Source organism: Siphateles boraxobius, unplaced genomic scaffold, assembly GCF_051911475.1.
Source record: "Siphateles boraxobius isolate OS27281-9 unplaced genomic scaffold, OSU_SipBor_1 5, whole genome shotgun sequence".
NCBI classification, from domain to species: Eukaryota; Metazoa; Chordata; class Actinopteri; order Cypriniformes; family Leuciscidae; genus Siphateles; species Siphateles boraxobius.
In genome coordinates, this window is record NW_027509141.1 from 512,501 (window position 1) to 535,000 (window position 22,500).

At 49.1% G+C, this 22,500-nt stretch overlaps 1 protein-coding gene across 1 annotated transcript in view; it reads right to left on the reverse strand.

Annotated features, from left to right (window-relative positions):
* tmbim6 (transmembrane BAX inhibitor motif containing 6) overlaps positions 1-22,500 on the reverse strand; it is a 28,433-nt gene that overhangs the window by 5,575 nt on the left and 358 nt on the right. Inside the window, exons 2-6 of the mRNA XM_077204359.1 lie at positions 3,633-3,716; positions 1,322-1,430; positions 977-1,094; positions 842-890; positions 1-96 (exon numbers count right to left, since the gene is read on the reverse strand). The exon at positions 1-96 is cut by the window's left edge and continues 2 nt beyond it. Of these exons, the coding sequence (XP_077060474.1) occupies positions 1-96; positions 842-890; positions 977-1,094; positions 1,322-1,430; positions 3,633-3,688 (428 nt within the window). The 5' untranslated portion in view covers positions 3,689-3,716. The remainder of the gene's footprint in view (positions 97-841; positions 891-976; positions 1,095-1,321; positions 1,431-3,632; positions 3,717-22,500) is intronic.

Here is a 22,500-nt window from a genome sequence, read left to right on the forward strand (position 1 = left end):
CCCAGGAACAGATAAGTCCTGCGCTGGGCATAGAGCGCGCTCAGTGTGAAGCAGCCGAAGATGATCGAGGTGCCCAGGAACGCCGTCACGATGATGCTGGAGAAAAATTAACACACCAGTTAAGACTAATGCTTATTTATTAGGGGTGTCACAATATATCACAATACAAAAATCCAAATCCATGTATTGCGATATAGATCACCCAAAATAAAAAATTACTGTGAGAGGAAAAGTTCAAGTTTTCAGAGTTTTAGTGTCAGAATTACATTAAATATAATGTATAATAATGCACTGGGTTAATATGTGTGTGTCCTGATGATGCCAAATGTCTGATGTTACCTGTAAAATTTATTATTTTTAATATATCTAGTCAGTGAAAGAGTGCAAGCATATTCATCTAAATTAATTCAGTATTTTCAGCTTCAGAATCATGAATATTGTTATTCTGGTGTCTCTATTGTCCTGTGCTTTGGGTTTCAGCACCAAGTCCAATCCTATTCATTTACACACACAATGTAATATCAAATTTAGCATTTTAATCAACTACATTTTTGTTAACCTTATATAAGTCTTAGAGATGGCAGTAATATTGTGAGTTCAGTACCATGATATGTATTGAACCGTGACATGAGGATATCGTTACACCCCTATTATTTATTTATGAATTCATATCAAGGTCACCTAAAAAACAACTCGTTTTATAAATACGTTTATTTTGTTTTTATTTTTTTTCTCGTTTTTATAAATACACTTTATACTTCAAAAGTAATTGTCTGAAGGCTAATATTAATATATATAGAACAGCGCATTAGAAAGTAAACCCTGTGATCAGGAACATTACCTCGGGTTGATGCTGATGACGTAGTCCATGAGTGGCCCGAGTCCAAGACCTGTTTAAGACACAGTGACGTGTTACGGTATTATATGACATGTTACAGTGGGTGCTCTAGGAAACGGACAGGTTTAATCAGCTGACCTGTGAAGAAAGCAAACGCAGCCAGAATGGCCAACCTCTTCTTCTCCGTCTGAGGACTGTGAGGAGTCATGGCCAGCCAACCCATCATGGCCAGTGACCCCAGCATCGTGATCCCACCCTGAAACAACATCAGGTGTGTGTGAGAGCGAGTGTGTGTGTGATCCCACCCTGAAACAACATCAGGTGTGTGTGATCCCACCCTGAAACCTGGAAACATCCATGATAAAAGTGGATCTTTCCATCATAAAATATAGTGGATAGATACCCTTTTATAGTGGATTGATGCAAGTGAGTGTGCGTGTGTGTGTGTGCGTGCGTGCGTGTGAAGATAAACCCCAGGTGTACCTGAAACATGTGTGTGATGACGTAGATGTAGGAGCCGGCGGTGGCCACCAGCATACACACCGCCAGACTGGCATACACACTCTTCAGGTGTTGCTGAGTCGAGCGTGAGCTGCCAGAGAAACACACTTCAGTGAGCAGAACACCTTCAGGACACTCACACGCTCACTCACACGCTCACACACACGCTCACACACACGCTCGCTCGCACGCTCACACGCTCACTCACACGCTCACTCGCTCACACGCTCACTCACACGCTCGCTCACACGCTCACTCGCTCACACGCTCACTCACACGCTCACTCGCTCACTCACACGCTCACACCAGAGAAACACACTTCAGTGAGCAGAACACCTTCAGGACACTCACACGCTCACTCACACGCTCACTCACACGCTCACTCACACGCTCACTCGCACGCTCACTCGCACGCTCACTCGCACGCTCACTCGCACGCTCACTCGCACGCTCGCACGCTCACTCGCACGCTCGCTCGCACGCTCGCTCGCACGCTCGCTCGCTCGCACGCTCGCTCGCACGCTCGCTCGCACGCTCACTCACACGCTCGCTCACACGCTCGCTCACACGCTCGCTCACACGCTCGCTCACACGCTCGCTCACACTCACACGCTCCCTCGCTCCCTCGCTCGCTCACACGCTCGCTCACACGCGCGCTCACACGCGCGCTCACACGCTCGCTCGCACGCTCACTCGCACGCTCGCTCGCACGCTCGCTCGCACGCTCACACGCTCGCTCGCTCGCACGCTCACACGCTCACTCGCACGCTCGCTCGCACGCTCACACGCTCGCTCACACGCTCGCTCACACGCTCGCTCACACGCTCGCTCACACGCTCGCTCACACGCTCGCTCACACGCTCACACGCTCGCTCACACGCTCGCTCACACTCACACGCTCCCTCGCTCACTCCCTCGCTCGCTCCCACGCTCGCTCCCACGCTCGCTCACACGCTCACACGCTCGCTCACACGCTCGCTCACACGCTCGCTCACACGCTCGCTCACACGCTCGCTCACACGCTCTCACACGCTCACTCACACGCTCACTCACACGCTCGCTCACACGCTCGCTCACACGCTCGCTCGCACGCTCACTCGCACGCTCACTCGCACGCTCACTCGCACGCTCACACGCTCGCTCACACGCTCGCTCACACGCTCGCTCACACGCTCGCTCACACTCACACGCTCCCTCGCTCACTCCCTCGCTCGCTCCCACGCTCGCTCACACGCTCGCTCGCACGCTCACTCGCACGCTCACTCGCACGCTCACTCGCACGCTCACTCCCTCGCTCCCTCCCTCGCTCACACGCTCGCTCACACGCTCGCTCACACGCTCGCTCACACGCGCGCTCACACGCTCGCTCACACGCTCACGCACACGCTCGCACGCTCACTCGCACGCTCGCACGCTCACTCGCACGCTCGCTCGCTCACTCGCTCAATCACACGCTCACTCACTCAATCACACGCTCACTCGCTCGCTCACTCGCTCACTCACTCTCTCGCTCACTTGTTTTAACACTCGCACGCTCACTCTCTCGCTCGCTCACTTGTTTTAACACTCGCACGCTCACTCACTCACTCGCACGCTCGCTCACTCACTCACTCGCTCACTCGCTCGCACGCTCGCTCACTCACTCACTCGCTCACTCACTCACTCGCTCACTCACTCACTCGCTCACTCACTCGCTCGCTCGCTCACTCACTCGCTCACTCACTCGCTCACTCGCTCAATCACACGCTCACTCGCTCGCTCACTCGCTCACTCACTCTCTCGCTCACTTGTTTTAACACTCGCACGCTCACTCTCTCGCTCACTTGTTTTAACACACGCACGCTCACTCTCTCGCTCGCTCACTTGTTTTAACACTCGCACGCTCACTCACTCGCACGCTCGCTCACTCGCACGCTCACTCGCTCAATCATTCAATCACACGCTCACTCGCTCACACGCTCACTCACTCACTCGCACGCTCACTCTCTCGCTCGCTCACTTGTTTTAACACACGCACCCTCACTCTCTCGCTCGCTCACTTGTTTTAACACTCGCACGCTCGCTCGCTCGCTCACTCACTCACTTGCACGCTCGCTCAAACGCTCACTCGTTCGTTCGTTCACTCACTCCCTCTTCACTCGTTCGTTTGCTCACCCGTTCGTTCGCTCACTCGTGCGTTCACTCACCCGTTCGTTCGCTCACTCGTGCGTTCACTCACCCGTTCGTTCACTCGCTCACTCGTTCGCCCGTTCACTCACACGCCCGTTCACTCACTCGCTCGTAAAACACTTACATTTGAGAGAACTTGAAAAGTGCATCAAAGTTGATGCTGCGATCGAACATGTTCATGTTTCTGCTGATTCAGTCACAGGAAAACCTGCGTAACGAGAGAACACACACATCAGAGCTCAAAACACACACACACACACACCGGCAGTAGTGAGCAGGACAGGCGTTACACTTCTCAAACACAGCGTCACTCTTATCAGTGCTGATTATCTATTAGGCTAATATATTGTTTACTTAATTATTATTAGGCAATATTTTAATGTTGTCATGAGGAAACTGCAGTCTAGGCTGTTGATCTCAGAGTATCAAAAAAATACTATGAAATAGGGGTTATTCACCGTCTCCCCTACATTGAGAACACATTTTTGGCTCAGTGCATGCGTTGTCTTAGTCTGGCAGCGCCGCCGCCGCTAGTTTAGCTTAATGAATGGAATCTGTGGCGATTAATCAATGACAATAAGAAGCGAGCACACAACTGATGCTGGCGCGTGCGGTAAATGAGTTCCGCAAGAGGATAACAGATCTACACGCGAGCAAACAGGAACTCGCGAGCTCATTCATACCCTGCACGCGCTCATGACATCTCCTCTGCACGCAATACCCTCGCGCGCATGATAATTCCACGTGCTCGATCTGCTCTCGCCTGCTGCTTTTGCTTCAAAAATAAACACTTTTATTTTTGACAGTCGAGGCCGGGGCGAAACTTACTGTTTTAACAACCTCAAATGTCATTGGTTACTTCCCCTTTTCCGGAAGTCAGTTGTGATTGGACGCCTGTCCAATGAGTTGTAATTCGCTTAACTTGAGACAAGAGACATCACTTAATTGGATTTATTTATTGTGGTTTATTAATGTGTAACTTGATGCATTGTTAATATAGAATATATTCTTACCATATACTTTTTTAACAGAAAGTCTTACTAGTGATTGCATTGTGTTGTTAAGAGATATTTACAGACTGTGATGACGCATTTACATGGTTATTAGCATTGTAAATCTACCAAAATTCATAAAAGTGTTTGAGCGAAAAAAAAGCAGCAGGCGAGAGCAGATCAAGCGCGAGAGCGTTCTGGAATGATCATGCGCACGAGGGCTTGTATTGCATGCAGAGGAGATGTCGTGAGCGTGCACAGGGTTTGAATGAGCTTGCGAGTTCCCGTTTCATCGCGTGTAGATCTGTTATCCTCTCGCGGAAGTCATTTACCGCGCGCCAGCATCAGTTGTGCACTCGCTTCTTTTTGTCATCGATTTGCCGCCACAGGAAACCTTTGTTGCCAGATAGCATGTCGTGAGTAAAAGTGATTAAAAAAAAAAATAATCCAGGGCTCCAGACTAACTTTTTTCACTAAGAGTACAGTGGCCCCCAACCGAAAATTTTAGGGGCACCACCAGAAAATTTAGGGGCACACACCGTAAATCAACATGCTGACCAAATATTCACATTTCTACTAATTTCCACTGTATTACTAATAAAAATCATTGATAATAGACGCAGAAATTACAATGTGCGGTTTCAAATTCAGTGTCATTTTATTGTGCACTTTTGAAGATGCAACAACAAGGTAAACCGACAGCACATTCATGTCATGTCAGTACAAATAGGAAAAAAATATACCATACATTCAGAATAAAAAAAGTGCTAAGTAACAAAGTGCTTATAACCTTTCGGTCATTACATAGTTACAAACAATACTGCACTGTCGGGAAACCTCGTGTTCCCCGCAGTTCTGGGGTAGCGACTGCAACAGTCGCAGTTCATGGAGTTCGTCTCCTTACAGTAACGTTACCTCAACCAGCTGAATTCTCGATGCCAGTCTTCCCTAAAATGGTGAGTTCGGGCCTTTTTCGCCACACAAACCTATGAATCACCATCCGACTTTGACAGTAGACTGGCACTGGCACACTAGCGTGGGTCGGAAGAACGAGTCACACGTTCGCTTGCTCATTGCTCAGACTAGGATGGGGATTTCAAGAAAAAATTATATTCGAAGATCGCTGGGTATTATTTGATTATTCTGCAAAAATCACACCCCTCCATCACACGCACGCACACATGCATGAATAGGCCACACACCAGAGCATGTGAGCAAAGCGAAGCGGTGTGACGATTAAATATAAGTTAAACTAAAACATATGTTTATATTTATTTATGTTTCATAATATAATGTTTTTTATTTATTTCATCTATGTTGATTATATGAAAAGGGAACCGCATGAGATGAGTCAGAAAGGAGCATAAGATGCCCAATATATCGGAAAACATTTGGAATGGGTCAGACATGATTCTGACCACTTATTAAGTTTTGTTTTGTAGAAAGCCTTTCTTTAAAGTGAATTTCTTTTGTATAAATTGTATCTTCATTTTAATCAATGTTTCATCCGCAAATTGTCTGGATTAATAAATAAGAAGCAAAAATAGTAGATATAATCAGGACACGGAGGTGCGGGCGCGTGAACTGGAGCGCGTCTCATAAATCAACCGAAACTCAGCGTATAAGATACTTGTCTCACAGACCAGAGAAGTATATCTATAGAAAGCTTGAAATGTCTACTTTTAAACAAAATAATTAAAAACGAACAGAACGCTCTATAGGCGCGTTCACTACTGCGAAGATGGCGAGTCAGCATCGTTACCTTTATCTTTGCAGTCGACACTGACAGAAAACACTAGTTTATTAATAAACAATTCAAATGTGTCATGCAGAATCATTACTTTTGCAAATTTTTTGTGGCAAGCTTTAAGCGTGCGTTGAGATGCGCAATAGGGAATATATTGCGAAAACGCTCATTATGGTTTAGCATTCTCTCCCATATAGTATACATAACTTCAGTCGTGCACGGGCAGCCCTACTTATTACACATGTTAACCAGCACATGTATGCGTCTGTCATTAATGTTGTCGTCAAAACAACAAAAGATAGCTTTAATTGTAATGAATGAGAATTATTAGCCTATGTATTTAATTTAATCAGGAAACAGAACTAAAAGACTGTGTTATTTTACATTTGATTACTTTATTATGTTTCTGTAGTATTTCTGAATACTGGTGTTAGACCTACACACATTTAACATTCAAAGATTGAAATCAAGCTCCCTTGTGTTGTGTAAACTCTTAACAACAAAATTACCATTACAAAATAATTATTGTAAAAACGCAAACATTTAGGCGAGATAAACATAATAAGAAAATTTTCAACAACAACAAAAAATGTCTATATCGTCATAAATATCATTATCGCAAATATTCTTGAAATATCGTGATAGAATTTTGAGGCTATATCGCCCACCCCTAGTACACACACACTCGCTTGTACACACACACACACTCGCTTGTACACACACACACACACACACACACACTCGCTTGTACACACACACACACACATTCGCTTGTACACACACACACACACACTCGCTTGTACACACACACACACTCGCTTGTACACACACACACGCTCGCTTGTACACACACACACGCTCGCTTGTACACACACACACGCTCGCTTGTACACACACACACGCTCGCTTGTACACACACACACGCTCGCTTGTACACACACACACGCTCGCTTGTACACACACACACGCTCGCTTGTACACACACACACGCTCGCTTGTACACACACACACGCTCGCTTGTACACACACACACGCTCGCTTGTACACACACACACGCTCGCTTGTACACACACACACGCTCGCTTGTACACACACTCGCTTGTACACACACACACACACACACACTCGCTTGTACACACACACACGCTCGCTTGTACACACACACACGCTCGCTTGTACACACACACACGCTCGCTTGTACACACACACACGCTCGCTTGTACACACACACACGCTCGCACACACACACACACACACACACTCGCTTGTACACACACACACGCTCGCTTGTACACACACACACGCTCGCTTGTACACACACACACGCTCGCTTGTACACACACACACGCTCGCTTGTACACACACACACGCTCGCTTGTACACACACACACGCTCGCTTGTACACACACACACGCTCGCTTGTACACACACACACGCTCGCTTGTACACACACTCGCTTGTACACACACTCGCTTGTACACACACACACACACACACACTCGCTTGTACACACAAACACACTCGCTTGTACACACACACACACACTCGCTTGTACACACACACACACGCTCGCTTGTACACACACAAACACACGCTCGCTTGTACACACACACACGCTCGCTTGTACACACACACACACACGCTCGCTTGTACACACACACACACGCTCGCTTGTACACACACACACACACGCTCGCTTGTACACACACACACACGCTCGCTTGTACACACACACACACGCTCGCTTGTACACACACACACACGCTCGCTTGTACACACACACGCTCGCTTGTACACACACACACACGCTCGCTTGTACACACACACACGCTCGCTTGTACACACACACACGCTCGCTTGTACAGACACACTCGCTCGCTTGTACAGACACACTCGCTCGCTTGTACAGACACACTCGCTCGCTTGTACAGACACACTCGCTCGCTTGTACAGACACACTCGCTCGCTTGTACAGACACACTCGCTCGCTTGTACACACACGCGCTCGCTTGTACAGACACACGCGCTCGCTTGTACAGACACACGCGCTCGCTTGTACAGACACACGCGCTCGCTTGTACACACACGCGCTCGCTTGTACACACACGCGCTCGCTTGTACACACACGCGCTCGCTTGTACAGACACACGCGCTCGCTTGTACAGACACACGCGCTCGCTTGTACACACACGCGCTCGCTTGTACACACACGCGCTCGCTTGTACACACACGCGCTCGCTTGTACACACACGCGCTCGCTTGTACACACACGCGCTCGCTTGTACACACACGCGCTCGCTTGTACACACACACACACGCTCGCTTGTACACACACGCTCGCTTGTACACACACACACGCTCGCTTGTACACACACACACACACGCTCGCTTGTACAGACACACTCGCTCGCTTGTACAGACACACTCGCTCGCTTGTACAGACACACTCGCTCGCTTGTACAGACACACTCGCTCGCTTGTACAGACACACTCGCTCGCTTGTACAGACACACTCGCTCGCTTGTACACACACACTCGCTCGCTTGTACAGACACACTCGCTCGCTTGTACACACACACTCGCTCGCTTGTACAGACACACTCGCTCGCTTGTACACACACGCGCTCGCTTGTACACACACGCGCTCGCTTGTACACACAAGCGCTCGCTTGTACACACACGCTCGCTTGTACACACACACACACGCTCGCTCGTACACACACGCTCGCTCGTACACACACACACACACGCTCGCTCGTACACACACACACACGCTCGCTCGTACTCACACACACACGCTCGCTCGTACACACACACACACGCTCGCTCGTACACACACACACACACGCTTGTACACACACTCGCTTGTACACACACACTCGCTTGTACACACACACACACACTCGCTTGTACACACACGCGCTCGCTTGTACAGACACACTCGCTCGCTTGTACAGACACACTCGCTCGCTTGTACAGACACACTCGCTCGCTTGTACAGACACACTCGCTCGCTTGTACAGACACACTCGCTCGCTTGTACAGACAAACTCGCTCGCTTGTACAGACAAACTCGCTCGCTTGTACACACACGCGCTCGCTTGTACACACACGCGCTCGCTTGTACACACACGCGCTCGCTCGCTTGTACACACACGCGCTCGCTTGTACACACACGCGCTCGCTCGCTTGTACACACACGCGCTCGCTCGCTTGTACACACACGCGCTCGCTTGTACAGACACACTCGCTCGCTTGTACAGACACACTCGCTCGCTTGTACAGACACACTCGCTCGCTTGTACAGAAACACTCGCTCGCTTGTACAGACACACTCGCTCGCTTGTACAGACAAACTCGCTCGCTTGTACACACACACGCTCGCTCGTACACACACACACACGCTCGCTCGTACACACACACACGCTCGCTCGTACACACACACACACACTCACACGTACACACACACACTCACACGTACACACACACACACTCGCTCGTACACACACGCGCTCGCTCGTACACACACGCGCTCGCTCGTACACACACGCGCTCGCTCGTACACATACACGCGCTCGCTCGTACACACACGCGCTCGCTCGTACACACACGCGCTCGCTCGTACACACACGCGCTCGCTCGTACACACACGCGCTCGCTCGTACACACACGCGCTCGCTCGTACACACACGCGCTCGCTCGTACACACACGCGCTCGCTCGTACACAAACACACGCTCGCTCGTACACAAACACACGCTCGCTTGTACACACACACACGCTCGCTTGTACACACACACACACGCTCGCTTGTACACACACACACACGCTCGCTTGTACACACACACACGCTCGCTTGTACACACACACACGCTCGCTTGTACAGACACACTCGCTCGCTTGTACAGACACACTCGCTCGCTTGTACAGACACACTCGCTCGCTTGTACAGACACACTCGCTCGCTTGTACAGACACACTCGCTCGCTTGTACACACACGCGCTCGCTTGTACACACACGCGCTCGCTTGTACACACACACACGCGCTCGCTTGTACACACACGCTCGCTTGTACACACACACACGCTCGCTTGTACACACACACGCTCGCTTGTACACACACACTCGCTCGCTTGTACAGACACACTCGCTCGCTTGTACAGACACACTCGCTCGCTTGTACAGACACACTCGCTCGCTTGTACAGACACACTCGCTCGCTTGTACACACACACACTCGCTCGCTTGTACAGACACACTCGCTCGCTTGTACACACACACTCGCTCGCTTGTACAGACACACTCGCTCGCTTGTACACACACGCGCTCGCTTGTACACACACGCGCTCGCTTGTACACACACGCGCTCGCTTGTACACACAAGCGCTCGCTTGTACACACACGCTCGCTTGTACACACACACACACGCTCGCTCGTACACACACGCTCGCTCGTACACACACACACACACGCTCGCTCGTACACACACACACACGCTCGCTCGTACACACACACACGCTCGCTCGTACTCACACACACACGCTCGCTCGTACACACACACACACGCTCGCTCGTACACACACACACACACTCGCTTGTACACACACTCGCTTGTACACACACACTCGCTTGTACACACACACACACACTCGCTTGTACACACACGCGCTCGCTTGTACAGACACACTCGCTCGCTTGTACAGACACACTCGCTCGCTTGTACAGACACACTCGCTCGCTTGTACAGACACACTCGCTCGCTTGTACAGACACACTCGCTCGCTTGTACAGACACACTCGCTCGCTTGTACAGACACACTCGCTCGCTTGTACAGACAAACTCGCTCGCTTGTACACACACGTGCTCGCTTGTACACACACGCGCTCGCTTGTACACACACGCGCTCGCTTGTACACACACGCGCTCGCTTGTACACACACGCGCTCGCTTGTACAGACACACTCGCTCGCTTGTACAGACACACTCGCTCGCTTGTACAGACACACTCGCTCGCTTGTACACACACGCGCTCGCTTGTACACACACGCGCTCGCTTGTACACACACGCGCTCGCTTGTACACACACGCGCTCGCTCGTACACACACGCGCTCGCTCGTACACACACGCGCTCGCTCGTACACACACGCGCTCGCTCGTACACACACGCGCTCGCTCGTACACACACGCGCTCGCTCGTACACACACGCGCTCGCTCGTACACACACACACACGCTCGCTCGTACACACACACACACACGCTCGCTCGTACACACACACACACGCTCGCTCGTACACACACACACACACGCTCGCACACACACACACACGCTCGCTCGTACACACACACACGCTCGCTCGTACACACACACACACGCTCGCTCGTACACACACACACACGCTCGCTCGTACACACACACACGCTCGCTCGTACACACACACACGCTCGCTCGTACACACACACACACGCTCGCTCGTACACACACGCGCTCGCTCGTACACACACGCGCTCGCTCGTACACACACGCGCTCGCTCGTACACACACGCGCTCGCTCGTACACACACGCGCTCGTTCGTACACACACGCGCTCGCTCGTACACAAACACACGCTCGCTTGTACACACACGCTCGCTTGTACACACACACACGCTCGCTTGTACACACACACACGCTCGCTTGTACACACACACTCGCTTGTACACACACACACGCTCGCTTGTACAGACACACTCGCTCGCTTGTACAGACACACTCGCTCGCTTGTACAGACACACTCGCTCGCTTGTACACACACGCGCTCGCTTGTACACACACGCGCTCGCTTGTACACACACACACTCGCTCGCTTGTACACACACACACACACGCTATCTTGTGTACACACACACGCTCGCTTGTACAGACACACTCGCTCGCTTGTACAGACACACTCGCTCGCTTGTACAGACACACTCGCTCGCTTGTACAGACACACTCGCTCGCTTGTACAGACACACTCGCTCGCTTGTACAGACACACTCGCTCGCTTGTACAGACACACTCGCTCGCTTGTACAGACACACTCGCTCGCTTGTACACACACGCGCTCGCTTGTACACACACACACGCGCTCGCTTGTACACACACGCTCGCTTGTACACACACGCTCGCTTGTACACACACACAAGCGCTCGCTTGTACAGACACACTCGCTCGCTTGTACACACACTCGCTCGCTTGTACAGACACACTCGCTCGCTTGTACAGACACACTCGCTCGCTTGTACACACACGCGCTCGCTTGTACACACACGCGCTCGCTTGTACACACACGCGCTCGCTTGTACACACACGCTCTCGCTTGTACACACACGCGCTCGCTTGTACACACACGCGCTCGCTTGTACACACACACACGCTCGCTTGTACACACACGCTCGCTTGTACACACACGCGCTCGCTTGTACACACACACACGCTCGCTTGTACACACACACACACGCTCGCTTGTACAGACACACTCGCTCGCTTGTACAGACACACTCGCTCGCTTGTACAGACACGCGCTCGCTTGTACACACACGCGCTCGCTTGTACACACACGCGCTCGCTTGTACACACACGCGCTCGCTTGTACACACACACACACTCGCTCGCTTGTACACACACACACACGCTATCTTGTACACACACACACGCTCGCTTGTACAGACACACTCGCTCGCTTGTACAGACACACTCGCTCGCTTGTACACACACGCGCTCGCTTGTACACACACACGCGCTCGCTTGTACACACACACACGCGCTCGCTTGTACAGACACACTCGCTCGCTTGTACACACACTCGCTCGCTTGTACACACACTCGCTCGCTTGTACAGACACACGCGCTCGCTTGTACACACACGCGCTCGCTTGTACACACACGCGCTCGCTTGTACACACACGCGCTCGCTTGTACACACACACGCTCGCTTGTACACACACGCGCTCGCTTGTACACACACGCGCTCGCTTGTACACACACACACGCGCTCGCTTGTACACACACACACGCGCTCGCTTGTACACACACGCTCGCTTGTACACACACACACGCGCTCGCTTGTACACACACGCTCGCTTGTACACACACACACGCACTCGCTTGTACACACACGCTCGCTTGTACACACACACACACGCTCGCTTGTACACACACACACGCTCGCTTGTACACACACACACGCTCGCTTGTACACACACACACACGCTCACTTGTACACACACACACACACGCTCGCTTGTACACACACGCTCGCTCGTACACACACACACACGCTCGCTCGTACACACACACACACGCTCGCTCGTACACACACACACGCTCGCTCGTACACACGCTCGCTCGTACACACACACACGCTCGCTCGTACACACACACACGCTCGCTCGTACACACACGCTCGCTCGTACACACACACACGCTCGCTCGTACACACACGCTCGCTCGTACACACACACACACGCTCGCTCGTACACACACACACGCTCGCTCGTACACACACACACGCTCGCTCGTACACACACACACGCTCGCTCGTACACACACACACGCTCGCTCGTACACACACACACGCTCGCTCGTACACACACACACGCTCGCTCGTACACACACACACACGCTCGCTCGTACACACACACACACGCTCGCTTGTACACACGCTCGCTCGTACACACACACACACGCTCGCTCGTACACACACACACACACGCTCGCTTGTACACACGCTCGCTCGTACACACACACACACGCTCGCTCGTACACACACACGCTCGCTTGTACACACACACACGCTCGCTTGTACACACGTTCGCTCGTACACACACACACACGCTCGCTCGTACACACACACACACACGCTCGCTTGTACACACGCTCGCTCGTACACACACACACACGCTCGCTCGTACACACACACACGCTCGCTTGTACACACACACACGCTCGCTTGTACACAAACACACACGCTCGCTTGTACACACACACACACGCTCGCTTGTACACACACACACACGCTCGCTTGTACACACACACGCTCGCTTGTACACACACACACGCTCGCTTGTACACACACACACACGCTCGCTTGTACACACACACACACGCTCGCTTGTACACACACACACACGCTCGCTTGTACACACACACACGCTCGCTTGTACACACACACACGCTCGCTTGTACACACACACGCTCGCTTGTACACACACACGCTCGCTTGTACACACACACGCTCGCTTGTACACACACACGCTCGCTTGTACACACACACGCTCGCTTGTACACACACACGCTCGCTTGTACACACACACGCTCGCTTGTACACACACACGCTCGCTTGTACACACACACGCTCGCTTGTACACACACACGCTCGCTTGTACACACACACGCTCGCTTGTACACACACACGCTCGCTTGTACACACACACGCTCGCTTGTACACACACACGCTCGCTTGTACACACACACGCTCGCTTGTACACACACACGCTCGCTTGTACACACACACGCTCGCTTGTACACACACACGCTCGCTTGTACACACACACGCTCGCTTGTACACACACACGCTCGCTTGTACACAGACACGCTCGCTTGTACACAGACACGCTCGCTTGTACACACACACGCTCGATTGTACACACACACGCTCGATTGTACACACACACGCTCGATTGTACACACACGCGCTCGATTGTACACACACACGCTCGCTTGTACACACACACACGCTCGATTGTACACACACACACTCTCGCTTGTACACACACACACACTCGCTTGTACACACACACGCTCGCTTGTACACACACACGCTCGCTTGTACACAGACACACTCGATTGTAGGGTTAGGGACACACACACACACACAGCCCCTCCCCTCCGTGCACACCTCGTCTGAATGAAAACGAGTGTTCGTTGAAAGCAAGTTCGCGAAAGGTTGGTATCTCGTGAACATCTTTACACAATCACACATTATAAAGTAGTATAACAAATATTTTTAATTCTGAATACAATTCTGTCAGTATGTTAATGTCGACCCGAGAAGCGATTGCGGCTTCTTTAGACAGTTTGAGGTAAAATGCAGTTGGGTTGTCGATGTCAAAACACGATATAAGCTGTGATTCAAATATTAGCTAAAGCTAAATAATGTTATGTCATGTTTTTACTCTAACACTGAATGTTTGCTGCTTCAATCCAGATGAGTATTGTATAGGGTAAATTTAGTATGGGTGTGAAAATTGTACAGCTGTGGGATTTGTATAGGTTGTGCATTTTGTATAGAAGATGTGTAGCGTAGATTTTTGGTACGGCGTGTGGATTTTGTAGAGGTAAAGAGATTGAGCTCCTAGCAATGTCTTGTGTGGCTCATAAATGTGTTGATACATGCCGTTCATGTGTGTCTTCTTTCGTCTGTTGGCTATTTAGGTTTTTTCCTGGCACACGTCACTTACACATTTTGCACTTACTGCGGAGTGTTGTGTAGACTATTTACATATTTGTGCTCATATGTGACTAGGGTTGGGTATCGAGAACCGGTTCCATTTTAGAACCGGTTCCAAAATGCCAAAAACCGGGGATTTGATAAGACACGCGCATTTCGATTCCGCTTATCGATTCCTTACTTTGGTGATGCTCGCTCGCGCATGCGCGCGCGGTGAATGGCAGTGAGCATTTGTTTACTGTTGTATTGATCTGCCAGGACCTGCCTGCCGCACATGCGCTGTACGTTATATTTACGATGGCAGAGCGCGGCAAACGTTCAAAAGTTTGGTTAAGCTTTTCAAAAAAAAGATGAAAATACAGCGAATTGTATAACATGCAAGAAAGACATTTCATGCAAGGGAGGAAGCACCTCCAATATGATGAAACATTTGCTTCAACACGGGGTCAATTTGAAGGAATGCACCGCATTTGATTCGGTGCGATCTCTCAGCAGCAGTACCACAGGTTTCCACACACCAGATAAAGCTACTAGCAGCAGCAATACCAGTCTCTCACACTCAGGTACAAAACACAGATGAGCAGACATTCGTCTTCGAACTAGAGCCGCATAATTCTGGATTTGTTTAAAATTGTTGTGTTGTTTTGTTTAAAGTGGAGATCATCCTGAATAAATACATCAGACAATTAATATGAGTCGAGTCTATTAAATGTATTTTTTTTTGAATGAATACTTGTTTGATACTCCATAATTCTTTTTAGTTAATGGATGATTCACCATTTCTGAACGAATCTTTTGAATGAACGATTCAATGAAAAAAAATACATTTAACACTCACTTGCTGCCACCTATTGGTCTAATAATGTAATCAACACAATCTTTATTTGAAGAGACTCCATTCACTTTAGCCATGAAGGGGAAGATGAGCAAGAGAGAGTGGATGAATGTCACAGGGCAGTGACAAGATTTGTGGTGAAGGGGTTACATCCTTTTGCTACAGTTGAGTCACCTTCATTTAGGTATGCAAAAAGTTTTCACAGCAATATCAATGGATTTGATCCTTCTTTGATATTCACCTGTGTCTTAAAGCAAATCAGAAACAGAGCTAACAGAACATTATATACTACAGTAAACTATGATTAAAATGAAATATTTTTGTAATTGTTTTTCATGCTAATTCCTTAAAGTGTTATATATTGTAAATTAAGACGCATTGTCACAGTTTTACTGGTAATAGCCTAAATGTGACAAGAATAAAAGGTAGAATTGTTACAAGTATTTGCTCTCCTTTTTCTGTCCAATAAATTTTGGAATCGAAACCAAGAATCGTTAAGAACCGGATTCGATAAGCAGAATCGGAATCGGAATCGTTAAAATTGAAACGATACCCAACCCTATATGTGACCCTGGATCACAAAACCAGTCTTAAGTAGCACGGGTATATTTGTGGGAATAGCCAACAATACATTGTATGGGTCAAAATTATCAATTTTTCTTTTATGCCAAAAATCATTAGGATATTAAGTTAAGATCATGTTCCATGAAGATATTTGGTAAATTTCCTACCGTAAATGTATAAAACATGTATTTTTGTGAGTGAATGCAGCACAATCGTGAACATAAATGCACAACTTTAAAGGCGATTTTCTCAATGTTTCGATTTTTTGCAGCCTCAGATTCCAGATTTTCAAATAGTTGCATCTCAGCCAAATATTGTCCTATCCGAACAAACCATACATCAATGGAAAGCTTATTTATTCAGATTTCATGTGATGTATAAATCTCAATTTCAAAAAAATGACCCATATGACTGGTTTTGTCATCCAGGGTCACATATGTACATTTTATGTAGCTACTGGTGTTAGGGTTATGATGTTTTTGTTGAGTTATTATTACACAATACTTTTTTTTGGACCTTCTTCAATCTTGCCCCTGACAAATAACCAAAATTACAAAAAAAGACTAAAACTAACACTAAAACTAATAAAAACTAAACTAAAACTAAGCATTTTCAAAAAATAAAAACAAAACTAAACTAGCAAACCCACTTTAAAAACAAATTAAAACTAAACTGAAATTGAAAACAAAAAGTCAAAACGAAATAAAAACAAATACTAATGAAAAATGCAAAACTATAATAACCTTGGCGTGTGTGTGTGAGAGTGTGTACAAGCGAGTGTGTGTGTGTGTGTGTGTGTGTGAGAGAGTGTGTACAAGCGAGTGTGTGTGTGTGTGTGTGTGTGTGTGTGTGTGTGTGTGTGTGTGTGTGTGTGTGTGTGAGAGAGTGTGTACAAGCGAGTGTGTGTGTGTGCGTGTGTGTATGTGTGAGAGAGTGTGTACAAGCGAGTGTGTGTGTGTGTGTGTGTGTGAGAGTGTGTACAAGCGAGTGTGTGTGTGTGTGTGTGTGTGTGTGTGAGAGAGTGTGTACAAGCGAGTGTGTGTGTGTACAAGCGAGTGTGTGTGTGTGTGTGTGTGTGTGTGTGTGAGAGAGAGTGTGTACAAGCGAGTGTGTGTGTGTGCGTGTGTGTATGTGTGAGAGAGTGTGTACAAGCGAGTGTGTGTGTGTGTGTGTGTGTGAGAGTGTGTACAAGCGAGTGTGTGTGTGTGTGTGTGTGTGTGTGTGTGAGAGAGTGTGTACAAGCGAGTGTGTGTGTGTGTGTGTGTGTGTGTGTGTGTGTGTGTGAGAGAGTGTGTACAAGCGAGTGTGTGTGTGTACAAGAGAGTGTGTGTGTGTGTGCGTGTGTGTGAGAGAGTGTGTACAAGCGAGTGTGTGTGTGTGTGTGTGTGTGTGTGTGTGTGAGAGTGTGTACAAGCGAGTGTGTGTGTGTGCGCGTGTGTGTATGTGTGAGAGAGTGTGTACAAGCGAGTGTGTGTGTGTGTGTGTGTGTGTGTGTGTGTGTGTGAGAGTGTGTACAAGCGAGTGTGTGTGTGTGTGTGTGTGTGTGTGTGTGAGAGAGTGTGTACAAGCGAGTGTGTGTGTGTGTGTGTGTGTGAGAGTGTGTACAAGAGAGTGTGTGTGTGTGTGCGTGTGTGTGAGAGAGTGTGTACAAGCGAGTGTGTGTGTGTGTGTGTGTGTGAGAGAGTGTGTACAAGCGAGTGTGTGTGTGTGCGTGTGTGTATGTGTGAGAGAGTGTGTACAAGCGAGTGTGTGTGTGTGTGTGTGTGTGTGTGTGAGAGTGTGTACAAGCGAGTGTGTGTGTGTGTGTGTGTGTGAGAGAGTGTGTACAAGCGAGTGTGTGTGTGTACAAGCGAGTGTGTGTGTGTGTGTGTGTGTGTGTGTGAGAGAGAGTGTGTACAAGCGAGTGTGTGTGTGTGCGTGTGTGTATGTGTGAGAGAGTGTGTACAAGCGAGTGTGTGTGTGAGAGTGTGTACAAGCGAGTGTGTGTGTGTGTGTGTGTGTGTGTGAGAGAGTGTGTACAAGCGAGTGTGTGTGTGTGTGTGTGTGTGTGTGTGTGTGTGTGTGTGTGTGTGTGTGTGTGTGTGTGAGAGAGTGTGTACAAGCGAGTGTGTGTGTGTGTGTGTGTGTGTGTGTGAGAGAGTGTGTACAAGCGAGTGTGTGTGTGTGTGTGTGTGTGTGTGTGTGTGTGTGTGTGTGTGTGTGTGTGTGTGAGAGAGTGTGTACAAGCGAGTGTGTGTGTGTACAAGAGAGTGTGTGTGTGTGTGCGTGTGTGTGAGAGAGTGTGTACAAGCGAGTGTGTGTGTGTGTGTGTGTGTGTATGTGTGAGAGAGTGTGTACAAGCGAGTGTGTGTGTGTGTGTGTGTGTGTGTGAGAGTGTGTACAAGCGAGTGTGTGTGTGTGTGTGTGTGTGTGTGAGAGAGTGTGTACAAGCGAGTGTGTGTGTGTGTGTGTGTGTGTGTGTGTGTGTGTGTGTGTGAGAGTGTGTACAAGCGAGTGTGTGTGTGTGTGTGTGTGTGTGTGTGTGTGTGAGAGAGTGTGTACAAGCGAGTGTGTGTGTGTGTGTGTGTGTGTGTGTGTGTGTGTGTGTGTGTGTGAGAGAGTGTGTACAAGCGAGTGTGTGTGTGTGTGTGTGTGTGTGAGAGTGTGTACAAGCGAGTGTGTGTGTGTGTGTGTGTGTGTGTGAGAGAGTGTGTACAAGCGAGTGTGTGTGTGTGTGTGTGTGTGTGTGTGTGTGTGTGTGTGTGTGTGTGAGAGAGTGTGTACAAGCGAGTGTGTGTGTGTGTGTGTGTGTGTGTGTGTGAGAGAGTGTGTACAAGCGAGTGTGTGTGTGTGTGTGTGTGTGTGTGTGTGTGTGTGTGTGAGAGAGTGTGTACAAGCGAGTGTGTGTGTGTACAAGAGAGTGTGTGTGTGTGTGCGTGTGTGTGAGAGAGTGTGTACAAGCGAGTGTGTGTGTGTGTGTGTGTGTGTATGTGTGAGAGAGTGTGTACAAGCGAGTGTGTGTGTGTGTGTGTGTGTGAGAGTGTGTACAAGCGAGTGTGTGTGTGTGTGTGTGTGTGTGTGTGTGAGAGAGTGTGTACAAGCGAGTGTGTGTGTGTGTGTGTGTGTGTGTGTGTGTGTGTGTGTGTGTGTGTGTGTGTGTGAGAGTGTGTACAAGCGAGTGTGTGTGTGTGTGTGTGTGTGTGAGAGAGTGTGTACAAGCGAGTGTGTGTGTGTGTGTGTGTGTGTGTGTGTGTGTGTGTGTGTGTGAGAGAGTGTGTACAAGCGAGTGTGTGTGTGTACAAGAGAGTGTGTGTGTGTGTGCGTGTGTGTGAGAGAGTGTGTACAAGCGAGTGTGTGTGTGTGTGTGTGTGTGTGTGTGTGTGAGAGTGTGTACAAGCGAGTGTGTGTGTGTGCGTGTGTGTATGTGTGAGAGAGTGTGTACAAGCGAGTGTGTGTGTGTGTGTGTGTGTGTGTGTGTGTGTGAGAGAGTGTGTACAAGCGAGTGTGTGTGTGTGTGTGTGTGTGTGTGTGAGAGAGTGTGTACAAGCGAGTGTGTGTGTGTGTGTGTGTGTGAGAGTGTGTACAAGAGAGTGTGTGTGTGTGTGCGTGTGTGTGAGAGAGTGTGTACAAGCGAGTGTGTGTGTGTGTGTGTGTGTGAGAGAGTGTGTACAAGCGAGTGTGTGTGTGTGCGTGTGTGTATGTGTGAGAGAGTGTGTACAAGCGAGTGTGTGTGTGTGTGTGTGTGTGTGTGTGAGAGTGTGTACAAGCGAGTGTGTGTGTGTGTGTGTGTGTGAGAGAGTGTGTACAAGCGAGTGTGTGTGTGTACAAGCGAGTGTGTGTGTGTGTGTGTGTGTGTGAGAGAGAGTGTGTACAAGCGAGTGTGTGTGTGTGCGTGTGTGTATGTGTGAGAGAGTGTGTACAAGCGAGTGTGTGTGTGTGTGTGTGTGTGAGAGTGTGTACAAGCGAGTGTGTGTGTGTGTGTGTGTGTGTGTGAGAGAGTGTGTACAAGCGAGTGTGTGTGTGTGTGTGTGTGTGTGTGTGTGTGTGTGTGTGTGTGTGTGTGTGTGTGTGTGTGTGAGAGAGTGTGTACAAGCGAGTGTGTGTGTGTACAAGAGAGTGTGTGTGTGTGTGCGTGTGTGTGAGAGAGTGTGTACAAGCGAGTGTGTGTGTGTGTGTGTGTGTGTGTGTGTGTGTGAGAGTGTGTACAAGCGAGTGTGTGTGTGTGCGTGTGTGTATGTGTGAGAGAGTGTGTACAAGCGAGTGTGTGTGTGTGTGTGTGTGTGTGTGTGTGTGAGAGAGTGTGTACAAGCGAGTGTGTGTGTGTGTGTGTGTGTGTGTGAGAGAGTGTGTACAAGCGAGTGTGTGTGTGTACAAGCGAGTGTGTGTGTGTATGTGTGTGTGTGTGTGTGTGTGTGTGTGTGTGAGAGAGTGTGTACAAGCGAGTGTGTGTGTGTGTGTGTGTGTGTGTGTGTGAGAGAGTGTGTACAAGCGAGTGTGTGTGTGTACAAGCGAGTGTGTGTGTGTGTGTGTGTGTGTGTATGTGTGAGAGAGTGTGTACAAGCGAGTGTGTGTGTGTGTGTGTGAGAGAGTGTGTACAAGCGAGTGTGTGTGTGTACAAGCGAGTGTGTGTGTGTGTGTGTGTGTGTGTGTGTGTGTGTGTGTGTGAGAGAGTGTGTACAAGCGAGTGTGTGTGTGTGTGTGTGTGTGAGAGAGTGTGTGTACAAGCGAGTGTGTGTGTGTGTGTGTGTGTGAGAGAGTGTGTGTACAAGCGAGTGTGTATGTCAACAAGTCTGAAAAGGATAGTTAAGGAGGTTAAAACTAAATAAAAAATAATAGCTGAAAAAATAATTAACAGAAACCAAAACAGTGTTAAAGGTCAGAGGTCATGTGACGTCACAGCAGTCAGTAGAGCGGAACCACTGACCAACTCTTATCATCATTAAAGGCTTGCAGGAAATTATGTAATTCTGAAAGTTCACTGTGAAACATCATGTATTTTTCTGGATGTGTTTCTACTCTACTAAATGTTAATCACATGATCACTATGCGTTTTTAAACTAAACTGGTTTTCTGAAAGATCTGCGTATTTAGCCTGACCTTTGACCTTTTGACAGAATCATCGACATTAGACAGGCTTGAGGGAAATAAATAGAGATTTACTAGAGATTACGTGTGTTAGCTTTTAAAACCCGTCGAAATCAGTCGTTTCCATCCACACAGAAGAATATCAGAAAGATCACGGAGAGTGAAAGAAAAAGCTCAAACATGCTTTACACGGAACACACACTTCTGTTAACTTCAGCTAAACCTCACAAACCCGATAAAAGTCCGATCCGCAGTTTAACCCACACACGAGCTTCCGTGTCATAAACACGCGTTAGACACACAGTCAGCTCTGGCTC